Below are 14,538 nucleotides of genomic sequence, written 5' to 3' on the forward strand. Positions count from 1 at the left end.
CATGGTTTTGGAAAAAAAAATTGTGAGGGGGGGGGTGAATCAACCGCCCGCTTTCGCGACCCCTGCTTGACCAGTGAACATTTGCACCAGTGCATGCCTTCGTCTGGCAATTACACCTTTTGTGCCAAGGTTCAAGCAACTTTTTGCTGACACTGTCACTTTTCCCATATTGAATGCGACTAGGAGACTGACATCCTTGTTAGAGTCTACAACTGCTCTATTATTCATTCTACTTTGACTACAAAAAATATTGATACTTCAAGAAATTATTGTCTCCCCATACCAGGTATGTATATGTACAATCTAGATTCATTTTAACAAAGTACTACACTTTTGTTATAATTGATATTGACTCTCGCGGTGTTTTGAAATCTTTTCTGATTTTGCCTGCGTTCCATATGAAACTGTTATAAATTTGTTGGATTAAATGCTCCCAAAATAAGGGCCAGATTGCACAAGAGAGCATCTAGGACGACCCCGACTGCAAGGGTCATTTCGCTTCGCGCACATTTTTCTTTTACGTGTCCACTTTACCCTGGCCCTTTCAGGTTTACTCATCTGGCCCTTCAAAGACAAAGTTTGAGAACCCCTGCCCTAGCTAATCTACGTCAACACCACGTCGGTCGTTCTTATCTAGAGTCCGAACCTTCTTGAGGGCGGGCTTGAGGATTGACAAAGATGGCCTCAGATTAAATGTTTTACAGAGAAAGAACCCTTCGGAGTTGATTCTTCTTGAAAAGCTGGACCTCTTCTCTGATGATTGTCTCCGAGCGTCCACCGGGCTGTTGCTCCAGTGTCAACGAGGGCCTCTCCATCTCACCCGCGTCTCGGCTAAGACTTCTTAGAACAGCCTGCATGGTTTCAGGAGGAACAAACACAGTGGGTATGTTGGGTAATTGCCTGGACTGCACCCGGCGGATGGTGTCGAACCCACGGGGTGGGGGAGGCACGTCGTAGTAATACCCATCATCTGAATGTACCCTCTGAAATAAAGATTGTGTCAAGAAATCAGCGACGAGGATCTCCCCCTTCTAAGGTTTTTATTTTTTAAACAGATACAATTCAAAATGAGGAGAAAAAGATCGGAAGAGATGAGGAAAAACGCATGAAAGAATACAAGAGAATTTAAAAGAGAGAGTTCCGTGTCCTATATTGCATTACCCCTATTATTTAGTTGAGAAAAAAAGTTATATCTCTTTGGGCTCTCTTGCCCTCGAGCTAGCCGCGCCCCTGATAAACATATCACTGTTTAACCAAGTGAAATTCGAAAGTAGACCCTCATTGATTTTAAGAACTTGTAGAAGCACTTTATTATAGTGTCTAAAATCGAAGATACAGTTTATATTCGAAATAACCTGTGTTTTCAAATAGCCGCTATGAAATAGTTTTCAATGTTTTCTTATTTGAAAATATACATCTACAAAATAATAATGCACGATGTTTAAGAAAAAAATGCCGAATTTATGGACATGGCAATAGAAAGGTGATATCACAGTCATGATATTACGAAAGAGTAAATATACTCAATAGCTTTACAGTATTTGTTGTATCACCAAACCAGAAAGAAATTCCATATTTACTCACTAAAATAATTAACTTATTGGAGGGTTCAACCAATTTAAAAGGCGTAATTTATTACAATCCTTATGCTAAATGCAAAATAGCTAAACACACTCCTCCTCTTTGGGGTTAACTGTACATCTGGAGTAAACCGTGCATCTTTTTCTTTAACATTTTCACTCCAAATTAGGTAACATTTCACTTTCCAAAGAAGCAAATCTCACTCAAAAATGAGTGAGAATGTCTCACTCCGATCGACCGAGAAGTATGATCAGGGTACAGATCCACTCTTTTGCATTTACATGATTTAGGGAGTAAAGCTCCCTCACTCGATTACTGTGTAGAACGAGGCAAACTACCACAAGCTAAGGCAATGTATTGTCCTAAAAGAGAACTCAACCTCCTGATTGGCCGAAACTATTTTTATCTCATATGCAAACAACCACTGGAATTATGACACATTGCGACCCGACGTACATACTAACATTCTTACGATACCATGGCAACACGAGAGTGTTTCATGAAAGGATTTGTCGGAAATTTTATCCCACAAGCCTAATTTCACGAGGACCCCCTCGGAAGACCAGCAGCACCATGATTGATGCTGATGAGTAGGGCCATCCTCCCGTTTTCATTTGTCAATTCACATCAACTAGATTCACATGTATCATTTTATAGGTATTGTTACTTGCTTTTAACGGAAATAAATTCATTTCAATTCAATCCGACAGTTACCACAGTAGCAGCGCTTCTCAGCCAATCAAAATCAAGGAATTCTTTTCAGATATGACAACTCGTCGGACAAAAATGGTGAAGAAATCTTACCCTTCTTCTTGGTTGCAATGCGTTTGGTATAGCAGTTGGCATTGCACTGACTACCGGTATCGAGTCGTATGTGTTCTCTACGCCTGTGATAGATGAAATAAAATGTAAAATGCTTTAAATACTTTTGCTGATTTCACATTATTAGTAACTGAAGTTAAATGCTGGAGGTGACGGAAATGTTTACCCCCCCCCTCCTCTTAATTGGAAAACATTGATGTTTAGTTTCAGATGTAAAGTCTATGACGGATTCTAAGCTTCTTTGAAATATAATATCATTTCGTAAAGACGAACATTTTGGGGAAACATTATCATCATCAACGTGAAAAAGCACATTAAGGCTGCAATATCAGGATGATCATTTATAGAGGGTAGTGGGTATATAGAACAAGACAGAGAGAGGCAGAAAGACAATGTAATACTTTTGATAATCATTGAATTGAGTTGATTTTTTTTAATTCATTACTTTTTTCATGTTCTTCATTTCACACTAGTCACAGGTTACAAAATGACATTCACATGAATAAAAAAGCACTATATATCTTTCATTATGACATTTCAATGCTTTTGGATCAGATAGGCTTCATGATGCGTTGAACACAATGTCTTTGTAGATATAATATACACACTTAAAATCTTGGGCAACATACTGTCCACTGTGTTGGGTAATTTATGTTGGTAAAAAATATGCATATTCAAGATAATCAATATCATATTGAGCAAATTTATTACCCAATTATTAGTTTTTATTACCCAATTTGGACATATTTTTACCAATAGTTGTGTGGACAGTATGTTGCCCAGTGATGGTTAAAAATTTCAGGCCCTTTTTTGCCCAACCTTTTTAAGAGCGTATCGCATCCTGATAAGGTAATATCATATTCTGACTAAACTAATTTTTATATATCCCAGTCCTGCACCCTGTTAAGTTTTCTAGGTTATTACGAGCAGATCTAAAAATAGTCCCTGTATCAAACCCTTGGCAAATTTTAAAGAACTTATTTACCATCTTCAATATCCCCAATATCACACAAAAAATAAAATAAATAAAACGATTAGCGGTAAGCACTAAGATAATTCTTTACAAGCACCTCGTCAAATACTAAATCATTATTATTGCCAATCATTATACAATACATTATAGACAAAAGGGAAGAGGGGTGAGATATTCAATTAACGTCAAAGAAATAGTTGCATAACTTCAAGTCCATATTCTTCACAATAACCACCTAAAAAATTAGATTGATGATTTCATAAAGTCCACTTCACGCTCATTATGAATTGCATTCACGTGAATACAACGTGGAACATTGTCACATCTCTCCTTGAGGGTACTTGTTTAAAGGGCAAGTCCACCCCAACAAAAACTTGATTTGAATAAAAAGAGAAAAATCAACAAGCATAACACTGAAAATCTCACCAAAATATGATGTAAAATAAGAAAGTTATGGCATTTTAAAGTTTCGCTTCATTTCACAAAACAGTTATATGCAAATCTCGGTCCGTATGCAAATGAAGAACTGATGACGTTTCAGCGCAGAATGAAACTCTCATTATTTCCACCATAATATTTTAGCAAAATAGATACATAGATTTCACATTTCAAAATCATCATGCGAAGCGCAATTCAGATTACATATATAATAAACAAACCCATTCAATTCAGTGTATTTATTCACCCTTACAAAAAGTTTGTTGTAAAAATATCCCCCCCAAAAAAATAAATAAATAAATAACACCTAATAATAATATTTATTTATTTATTTATTTCATTTCCAGGCAAGAAAACATGACAGCAATAGAAACATTAAAGAAATTTAAAATTGAGCACCAGCCAATGCCTGCGGATCACCTAAAAGAATTGAAAATTCTGTCGAGAGGTTCTCCACATTGGCTGGTCTCTACATAGAATAACACAAAATAGCAATAAATAATAATAATAATAATAGTAATGATAATGAAATAAATAAATAAGTAAATAAACAATATTAGTGAAGGTTTGAGAAAATTCTATCAAAGATTAAGAAAGAACATAATCAGAATTTTAAGTTTTTGATTTCATTTGATTTTATGCGAGTCAGCTTACTCTAATTGTTTCGGCCCCAAACGTCCCTTCTTTTAACATATCATTATATGTTCTTGTTCCTTTTGGTGTGGGGGGGGGCAAGTATGCTTGTGCTCCTCTTTACCCTGTCGATCCCTTTCTTCGTCATTTTCTCCTTATATTTCCTATTTTTGTAACTACTTGAAAGACGACCTAGAAGTAATCAATTAAATTACAGGGATAATATATAGACTTTCATGGGTAATTAATCCATATTTATGCTTCTTTTTCTTCCCTTTTCCTCTCATTACTTTCTTCTTCTTTCATTTAATCTTTTGAATAAGTTGGGCACTACTTAAAACATACAGTCATGGGAGGGGGACCTTATCCTGAACTACAGTGTATAGGGGTAATATATATTTTTTTTTATTACAAATGAATATATGCTCTTCTTTCTCCTTTTTTCTTTTTAATAGTCTTTTTCTTCTCTTATCGTCTGTTTGATAATTTTATGTTCTGATCAATACCTCAAAATCAGTAGTCATGGGGCGGCGGTGGTCGCCCCCTTCCCCACCTAGTCTGCAATCACAGACTCATATTTGACACTTTAACCAATTATACCATGTCTAGAGTGAAGACTATACAGTGCGTATCAAAAAAAAAACGGGACAGATTTGAAAAGTCTATATAATTTTTGTTTCAAATAATGATGTCTATATTTTGGTGTTAATAGATGCTCTAAGGTCTTATCTTTGAAATGCAATTTTAAAAAATAAATTTTATTCATGCTTGAGCGAACATGGGTCGTTTTTGTTGGGGGGTCAAAAAGAGGCTTGCGCCAGAATTGCAGAATATGTGTAACACAATGATCAGACTTCTTGCTAATCAGGATACTTCCTCTTGACCTTTTCATTATCTGTGCCACAAGTTTCGAATTATGCTGTCAAATTTCATTTACAAAGTTATTCATTTAATTGAATTATTTTGTTTTTTCATTTAAACTTCTCTTACCTTTTAATTTTCCTTCATAAGTAACTGAGAAAAAGAAGATTTTTTTGTCAACCCAAGCAAGAAGATTTGAATTATTAATTGGGAAAACTTGTGATTATTCAAATCGTTTTATTATGTGAAACAAATAATGTTATGAACCTTTAAAAGACATGAATCTAATTTTCAAGGGGTCAGTAATTCAGGGTGACCAGACGTCCCGTATTTCCCGGGATTGTCCCGTATTTTGCTTCTTTGTCCCGGCGTCCCGACAAACCCTTCCCGGGACGCCTATTTGTCCCGTATTTCAGAATATTGAACAAAATGTATTTAAAAGTGACGAGTTTTCATCAAAATAACCAACAGATGACGAAGCAGAGACAACAATAAAATCGATTTGCAAGTTCTACGGTGATTTTCTTGCTAACCCAATACATCGTAAACTATAACTGGCCTCCTGCCATTGTGTGGCAGGCTACTAGCTAGGCATGTAGGATCTGAGCAGATTCTCTCCACCAAACATGCCAAAATAATCACAAAATCGGCGGGAAATTTGTATGACTATATTATGGGTTCTCAGATTACTGTTTTGGAGATGAAATCTCGGAGGAACAATTAAGTTATTGAGTTTTCATAACTAGATCTAGTTGTTTCAGCTTTCGTTTTGAGTCTTGTTGTGTATGATGCCGCGATGTTTCATCTAATTTTTAAGTAAACAAAATCACTTTGAAATTTTATTCATTTCTAAAACATTATTTTTAATTCTAAAATTATATTTGAAAAACACAAAATATCATTATGATTTTTGTTAGATGATTGGATTTTTTTGCTTGAAGTTTGAACTTTTTTCCTCTTTCTTTCTTTCTTTTCTATCCTTCTTTCTTCATCCTTCTATCCTTCCTGCTTGCCCGTTTTTTGTTCCATCTATCTTTATTTCCTATTTGTCTTTCCTGATCCTTTCTCTCTCTGTTCATTTTTCTTTCTTTCCCCCTTTTTTTACCCGTCTTCTTTATCAAATTTCCCTTTTTATATTCTTTCTTTCTTAAAACTTTTTTTCTCCCCCTCTCTACCTCTCCTTTTTCTTTAAATTCTTTCTCTTCTTCCATTATGTTTTCATTCCCTCCTCACATAAATTCTTTCTCCCTCTCTTTCCTCCTTTCTTTCATTCTTCATTTTACTTTTCCTTCTAATTCTTTCCCTTATTCTTTATCTCCCTCCCTCTCTTAATTCATTCCTTCCTTCCCTCCTCCCTTCTTTCTCTGTTTGCTTCTTTCTTTCAAAGAATGAAGGAAACATTTTTCTTTCCTTCATTCTTTCTTTCCTCCTCATTTTTCTTACTTTTTTTCTTTCTCTCCTTTATGTTGTCTTTCACACATTGTATCCTTCTTCCATTCTTTTCTTTTTCTTTCTTTCTGTATTCAATTCAAAGAATGACGGTAACATTTTTCGCTCTTTTATTCTTTCTTTTATTCTTTTTTCATTTTTCCTTCATTTTCCCCTTAATTTTTTCTTTCTTTCTTCTCAATTCATCTCTTTTCTTTCGTCTTTTCTTTCTCTCCTTCATTCTTTCGTTCACCCACCCTTCCAATGCTTTATAATTTTTCACAGGTGTAACCAGTGGCGTAACTACGGGGGCATGGGGGGCACGTGCCCCCCCCCCTCAATCGGCTGGCCCCCCCCAAAAAAAACGGGGGAAAAAGAGAAATAGAGGGAGAAAGTGAGAGAAACGTAGTGGGAAGGAAAAATTATTGTTAATTATGTTATATTATATTATAATTATGTTATATTACATGAAAATAAAAAAAGATATCATAACTTTATGAAACATAATTTGCTCAGGGCCTATGTCTTCATTGTTCCTGATGCTCGCATTGTCTGTTTAACGAGATATATAATCCTGTTGTACTAAAACCTCCCGTTTTCAAGTCAATATACACCAAATATATTTCCTCGCACTTCGAATTATTATTGTTTTATGCAGTGACATATCATTTTAAGGTCTTAATATTAAACATTTCACGTCCGCGCTTACGTTCGCATTAGTGGATTGGTGAGATATGTCCACTCTTCATGAATTCCTAAAACCAGTCCCTAAAATGTCCCTTTTTCTGATCTGAATATAAAAAATTTCAGCTTGCGCTCGCATCATTTGGTTAGTGAAATAGGCATGGACTACATGAATTCCTACAAACAAGCCTTAGAATGCCCCTCTTAAGGTGTGAATTTCCTAATTTTTAACTCGCGCTTCGCGCTCGCAATATTTGATTAGTGAGAAGTGCATGTTAATCATGATTACAATGACTACAGGTGCTTTATGTGTTTGGATGCATATAATTCTAAAAAAAAATCAGCAAGCGCTTGGTACTCGCATTAGATAACTATGGTGAGATATGTATACTCTTAATAGATTCCTACAATATAGTCCTTAAAGTGTCCGTTTGGGGTCAATATATACAAAAATTTCAGCTCGCGCTTCGCGCTCGCATTATGTGATCAGTAACATACACATTCGTTTAATGACACTGTCCTTAAAATGTCTCTATAGGTCAGTATACCTAGCAACTGAGCGCGCTTCGCGCGCTCACTAGGTGAATAAAAATTTTTGCTGGTGCCCCCCCCAATGCCGTGACTCACGGTACGCCACTGGGTGTAAAACTGTGTAGCCTTCTTTGTTGATCTTTTTTGTCGATTGTCCCGTATTTCATTTTGTGAAATCTGGTCACCCTGCAGTAATTCCTTGACCAAGTTTAATTGCTTGACAGGAAACACAGGAAGGGATTCATGTTTTCAATGACAGTGGTGTATTGAGTCAATTTTGAGGGAGCTAGATATGGCAGATCGGGTAAAATGTATTGAAAAGTTGTGAGTGAGCGAAGTGAGCACGCAAATATTCCCAACTTTTAAAATACAATATCAAATTTTGTGATAGATTTTGACATAATATTCAGAAAATGATATCATATTTTACTTTCTATCTTTCCTTATTTCCTGTCCACTTTTTTCTTGGTCATGATTTTTTTTTAATTGAGGGGGGGGGGAGAGCAACCCGAGCGCCCGCCCATCTGTGTGGCTTTGTTCAAAAGGCACCATAACCTTTGTAGCACATAATGAAAAGATTTGAAAAAAAATCCATGCCCTCCCATAATTCGGTTGAAAAAAAATAATTTTAGCTTGAAGAAGTAATATTCAAAGCTAACAGAGAGCATATTAAAAAGAAATAACAGAATAATTCAAGCAAATAAATAGATCTGAAAATGAATTTTGACCGCACGATTTGAAAATTATGGCAAAGATAATGAAAAGGTTAAGAGGAAGTCTGATAATTACTAAGAAGTCCGAACATCATATTACTCATATTCTGCAATTCTGGCGCAAGCCTCTTTTTGAACCCCCCAACAAAAACGTCCCGTGTTCGCTCAAGCATGAACGAAACTAATTTTTTTTATAGCATTTGAAAGACAAGACCTTAGAGCACCTATTAACACCAAACTATAGACAGAATAATTTGAAACAAAAATTTTATAGACTTTTCAAATCTGTCCCGTTTTTTTTTTATACGCACTGTAGATGCCAAAGTCAATATCAGTACATAGTGAAACTAGTCTCACTACTTCAGACTCTGCATTATGCAGTATGTAAAATGCGAAAACCAGGGGTCTCTGCCTGCAGAATACAATTTCCCACACTGCAGCGCCGCCCTGGTTGATAGTGCTAAATATAAACGATATAAAAACGTATGATAGCAAAAAAAGATCATTATAAAATAAAATGGTTCTGGCGCTGACGTACGCTTGACGTTAATGAGTCAATGGCCTAACAAATGGGAATCCGGAAAGCAAGGATTCCTTCATAAATGGGATTATTTTAGCTGTACCCCAAACGAGACTTTAGAATCAAGATACTCGGAAAGGTACGAAGTTGGATTGGTTCATTCGGACTTCAAATGCTACTTCATACCATCATCAAGATTATCACTCCGGGGAGCAAATTGGAAATGTCGAAATGTAACAAAGGCAAAGTCTTATCCTCAGGCTATTTTACAATGCTTTGTCACAAGGCTTAGAGATAAATGTGCGCACATTGAACAGAAAAAGAAAATGTAATTCGCATTATGGTATAATGGAATCGTCATTTAGTTATTTAGTTATTCATTTCGTATATGACTCAATGAACAAGGCATGGTTTTTCCTGATCTCCTCTCATTTCTCCCATGCATCCCCCTCCCCCAGTGGCGTACCTATTATTTTTGGGATTAATCTGCTCCCAGATTGCGTTAACAACCCTTTTCTCTTCAACAACATATCTTCAGCCAAATTTCTGCTAATTCTCTGTTTTATCTACAACTACATACTGCTTGATTTTGTAAGAAAGCATGCCTGTTTCTTCCTGTAAGTACTGTAGCTGCTCTAGTGTCATCCTTGTTGGAGTAAACTCATTAAAACCACTATTTATGAGGAATGATCTGTGCTGACTTTCACCATCAGTTTGCCTACGGTCCCACGCCTACACTTTTATGGTGGATGCATTCTGTATTCTACAGTAGCCTATATGTATGTGACATAGGCCTCTTAATCTTGATCTTGCTCGTGTTCAGCTATCAATGCCAATGGAGATCATGTTTAAGCTGTTTTTGTTGGCCCTCCTTTTCGTCGGGACAACAGACTGCATTATTAGTGCCTGTAACATGATGCACTTGAAAGGAATTTGTTTGACTCAAAATAAACTTCGACCAGCTGGTAAGCCTATGCCATATTATTCAAATAGTTATTCAACATTTCGCTGCTTGTTATACACTGCTGGTGACATCGAATGCAATCCTGGACCTGATCCGATGCTTACTGGAGTGTGTGATGACAACATAAACATTAATAGAGGAAGAAACAAACTGTTGTCTTGTACATTATTTAATGCAAGGAGTATAAGTAGCAAACTAGCTGAGCTGATAGTTTTTCTTCAGACCTCGAAACCAGATTTCCTATGCATAACCGAAACTTGGTTGGGGGCTGACACTGATGACTGTGCACTTGGTTTCCCAGATGATTATTTGATACTGCGTCGTGATCGAGGTGGTAGACGTCGGGGTGGCGGTGTTCTCCTTGCTGCAAAACTTTCCCTCAAGCCGCAAGTCATTACTTCTGTTATTCAAGGTGACAGAGCAGAACTTTTATGGGTATCGTTATCCTTTACCCCAGGATCCTCTTGGCTAGTTGGATTGTTGTACAGGCCTCCGAACAGTTCAAGTTCCTACTGGAATATCTTGAGAGCTGAGATTGAAGCTGTAGGTGTTGACAATTATGATGGTTGCCTGCTGTTGGGTGATTTTAATGTCAACATGTCCGCCGGTAACTTCTCTTCTAATCGGAACCAACTGTCAGAGCTTATGGAGGAGTTCAACTTTGATCAGATGGTGAAGCAGTCTACTAGAATCATGGTCAATGGAGATGTCGCTTCAGGTTCCATTATCGATCTTGTTTATACGAATCGGCCTTATTCCTTGATCCACGTTGATACTGCAAGTAACCCAGTGACATCTGATCATCATGCTGTTAACATCCGTATCCGTTCTCCGAGACCTTCGCCCCAACGAGCCACTTTGAGGTCCTTTCTACAGGTTCGTCGTGGAGATTTTGCGAGACTTCGATACCTCATTCATCTGATCCCATGGCGAGCTATTTTATCTGGAACTGATGTGGATGAGTGCAACGAAATCTTCACAGACTTTCTTGATGCTGCCATTAAGGAAACTATCCCACAGGTGCACAAACGGAAGAATCGCCTCTCTCCTTGGATCACACCCGAAATCAGGTCTCTGATTAATGAAAAACATTCTCTGTTTAGACTTGCTAGGAGAACTCATAATCATGTAGACTGGTCAAATTATAAAGCTGTCAGAAATAATGTGAAGAAGGACTGTAGAAAAGCGTATTGGGCATATGTTAATACATTGTTTGCCTGTGATGACAATAGACGTAGGTTTTGGGCTTTTATAAGAACTCGCAAAAACTCGCCTCCTCCTCCTAAGTTTAGGTTTAATGATGTAGATATTTCAAATCCTGGAGACATTGCAGATGCTTTCAGTTCTTATTTTAGTTCTGTATTCAGTCATCAATGTACTCTACCTGATGATCCCCCTATTTGTAGTTTGCACATTCCTGTTCTTTCACATTTCTCTGTATCTTCTTCACAGGTTCACTTGGCTCTTCTTCGTCTGCAGAGAAATAAGTCTCCTGGACCTGACGGCATTCTTCCCAGTATACTTCTTGAAGTTGCAGAAGAAATTTCACTTCCTATTTCTATTCTTTTCAATACATCCTTAGGTTGTGGCAAAGTTCCATTGTCCTGGAAACGGGCACATATTACACCCGTTTTCAAGGGTGGGGACAAATCACTTGTCACGAACTATCGTCCTGTTGCTCTAACCTCGGTTCTTTGTAAACTCCTTGAGGGTTTCATCGTTAAGAACATCCAGGAACATATTTATGCAAATGGACTTCTCAACCCTGGGCAGCATGGTTTTGTCTCTGGTAAGAGCTGTGTAACACAATTGACAAATGTTTATCACCAGTGGAGTTGTACCTTGGACAAAACCCGTGCACCCAGGATTGATGCAGTCTTCTTGGATATGTCGAAGGCATTCGACAGAATGCCACACACACAGTTTTTGTATAAACTTGCCAAATCATTTAACATTCAAGGTAGTTTATGGAACTGGATTCACTCTTTTCTCTCCAACAGATCTCAGCGAGTTTTGTTTTTAGGCTCTTCATCGGACTGGATTGATGTCCCAAGCGGCGTTCCCCAAGGGAGTGTCCTGGGCCCCACACTTTTTAACTTGTTTGTCAATGATATCTCCTATAATGCTCTATCTCCTTGTGTTCTGTTTGCAGATGATGTTCTTATTTTTAGGAACATCTATTCATCTGCAGATGAACATCAACTTCAATCAGATCTTGTTGCTTTGAATTCTTGGTGTGCAATAAATGGAATGACTTTTAACACCTCGAAGACAAAGGTGATGCATATCACAAGAAGTAGACAAGTTAACCCACCTACCTATTACTTAAACAATACTGCTCTAAGTTCTGATTCTTCCATCAGATACCTGGGACTGATCCTCTCTTCCGATCTCTCCTGGAAAACCCACATTGACTCTGTTGTATCACGTGCTAATCGTCTGTTGGGATTCATAAGACTGGTGGCACGTGGTGCTTCTGCATCCTCTATATTCTGCTTATACAAGTCAATAGTATTACCAATCTTAGAGTATGGTGTGCCTGCATGGCATCCCACAACCTCAAAACAGGTGGATAAGCTTGAGCGTGTACAGAGGACAGCCACTAGACTTGCCTTAAAACAGCGACGTGGTGAGATGTCCTACGAAGATAGGCTCAAGCTTCTCGACTGGTCTTCACTTGCCTCCCGACGAGATTATCTCTTATGTTCCTTTGCAATCAAGTGTCTTCGTGGAATTTGTAACTGTGAACAGCTCAGTGCAAATATCTATATCAACCCCCGCCATCCTGAAACGCTTTCTTTCCGTCATCTGCCTTCCAGAACTCAGTCTTTTTTCTACTCACCCTCTAGGCGCCTTCCAAGACTTTGGGACACTCTTCCTCTAAGTGTAAGAGATGATGCTGTTTCAACTTCCCTCTCTTCATTTCTTTCTTCTTTAAAGGGAGCACTCTTGTCCAACTCATAAATACCTCCATTTTCTTTCCATTTTTTTATTTGCTTTCTTTTCACCACCTCATTATTTGTGCTATGATTCCAACAACGACATTTCTTTAAGAATTATTTTTGTCTGCTGCAATATCAGTGCATATAGCTCTTCCCCCTCTTTTCTCCTCTATTTAGTTGGACCTTTATTAACTCTAGAACAGTTATACTAAATTAATTTTTGCCATTACACTTTTCCTGTGATTTGATTTGCTGCCATATTACCTGAATAATTACATGTACTTTGCATATTTAATTCTATGATGTGCATCCAACAATTGTGTTTTCCTTATTTTGATTTGATTCAATTATCTGTCAGTAAGGATTTAATGTATAATTAAATCTTCTTTTTTTTTTTTATATTTCAGAATAATGCTCAAGTAGTACAGGCTGTATGACCTGTTATATCCATTTAGTACATTAGATTTTTTTTTTATTCCTCTTTAGCAAAACTGTTGGGGGCACATAAAAATCTAAGAATATCAATATCATTACTATATTTTTAAATTATTATTACTTTGCAGTTCTTTATAATTTCTCTTCTTTTTCTTTATCAAAGGAGGCGAGTTTCCTGTAATTTTACTATTTGTTGTCTTTATGAGTGTTATGTATTAGGTGCTGGAGCCTGGCGAGTACACATGCCATTAATAGGAATGTGGAGGCATGCTCTTGCTGTTGTCTAGGGCATTCCTCCTTATTTCATTTCATTTCATTGTTGCTTTTCGGGCTCTAGTACCTCACACAATTCTAAGTTATTTTTGTGCTATATTATGTTAAGCATTACAAACATTCCTTAATCAGTCCGGCATGGGTATTCAAATTCTTTCTAATACCCATCTTTATTTCTTTTACTGTATCTTGCCTGGCGTTACATACTTTTTAGAATGTTTGTCAATGTGTTTTATTTGAATTTTAATAATGTGCAATTTTTTATATCGAATGTGCAATATTCTCTCAACGGTTTTTCCATGAGGGCTCGCATGCCTCTGGGCAATAGTACTGAATTTTACTTTTGCGAGCCCTGGCCCACGGAAAAACCGTTTTCTTACTCTTTTCTTTTTCATTTCTACTTTATCTATATTTAATTATTCAATTTCAAATTGTATTTATGTAATTGCATTGTACAATTTTTGTATGTTTTTATGGCCAAATAAATAATAATAATAATAAAAAAAACCGTCCGCCCAAAAATTTGACAAGCAAAAAAAAAGGTCTTGAAGCTAGTCAGGGGGGGGGGGCAATAGAGGTCAACACGCTCATTAGGGGGGGCAAAAAAGGTCTTTCAAGCTCATCAGGGGGGGGGGGGGGCAGGGATACGTCCTTTGCATGGGTGGTGGCTCGTCAGGAGGGGGCAGACTGCACCCTCTGCCCCCCCCCGTAGGTACGCTAGTGCCCCCCCCCATTTAGTG

General features: G+C 37.3%; 1 protein-coding gene across 1 annotated transcript in view; it reads right to left on the minus strand.

The window, feature by feature from the left end:
- Window positions 1-14,538, minus strand: part of LOC121421365 (hemicentin-1-like) — a 33,705-nt gene continuing 19,167 nt past the window's right edge. Inside the window, exons 11-12 of the mRNA XM_041616066.1 lie at window positions 2,386-2,468; window positions 1-983 (exon numbers count right to left, since the gene is read on the minus strand). Of these exons, the coding sequence (XP_041472000.1) occupies window positions 699-983; window positions 2,386-2,468 (368 nt within the window). The 3' untranslated portion in view covers window positions 1-698. The remainder of the gene's footprint in view (window positions 984-2,385; window positions 2,469-14,538) is intronic.

The sequence above is a fragment of the Lytechinus variegatus genome, chromosome 1 (genome assembly GCF_018143015.1).
Source record: "Lytechinus variegatus isolate NC3 chromosome 1, Lvar_3.0, whole genome shotgun sequence".
NCBI classification, from domain to species: domain Eukaryota; kingdom Metazoa; phylum Echinodermata; class Echinoidea; order Temnopleuroida; family Toxopneustidae; genus Lytechinus; species Lytechinus variegatus.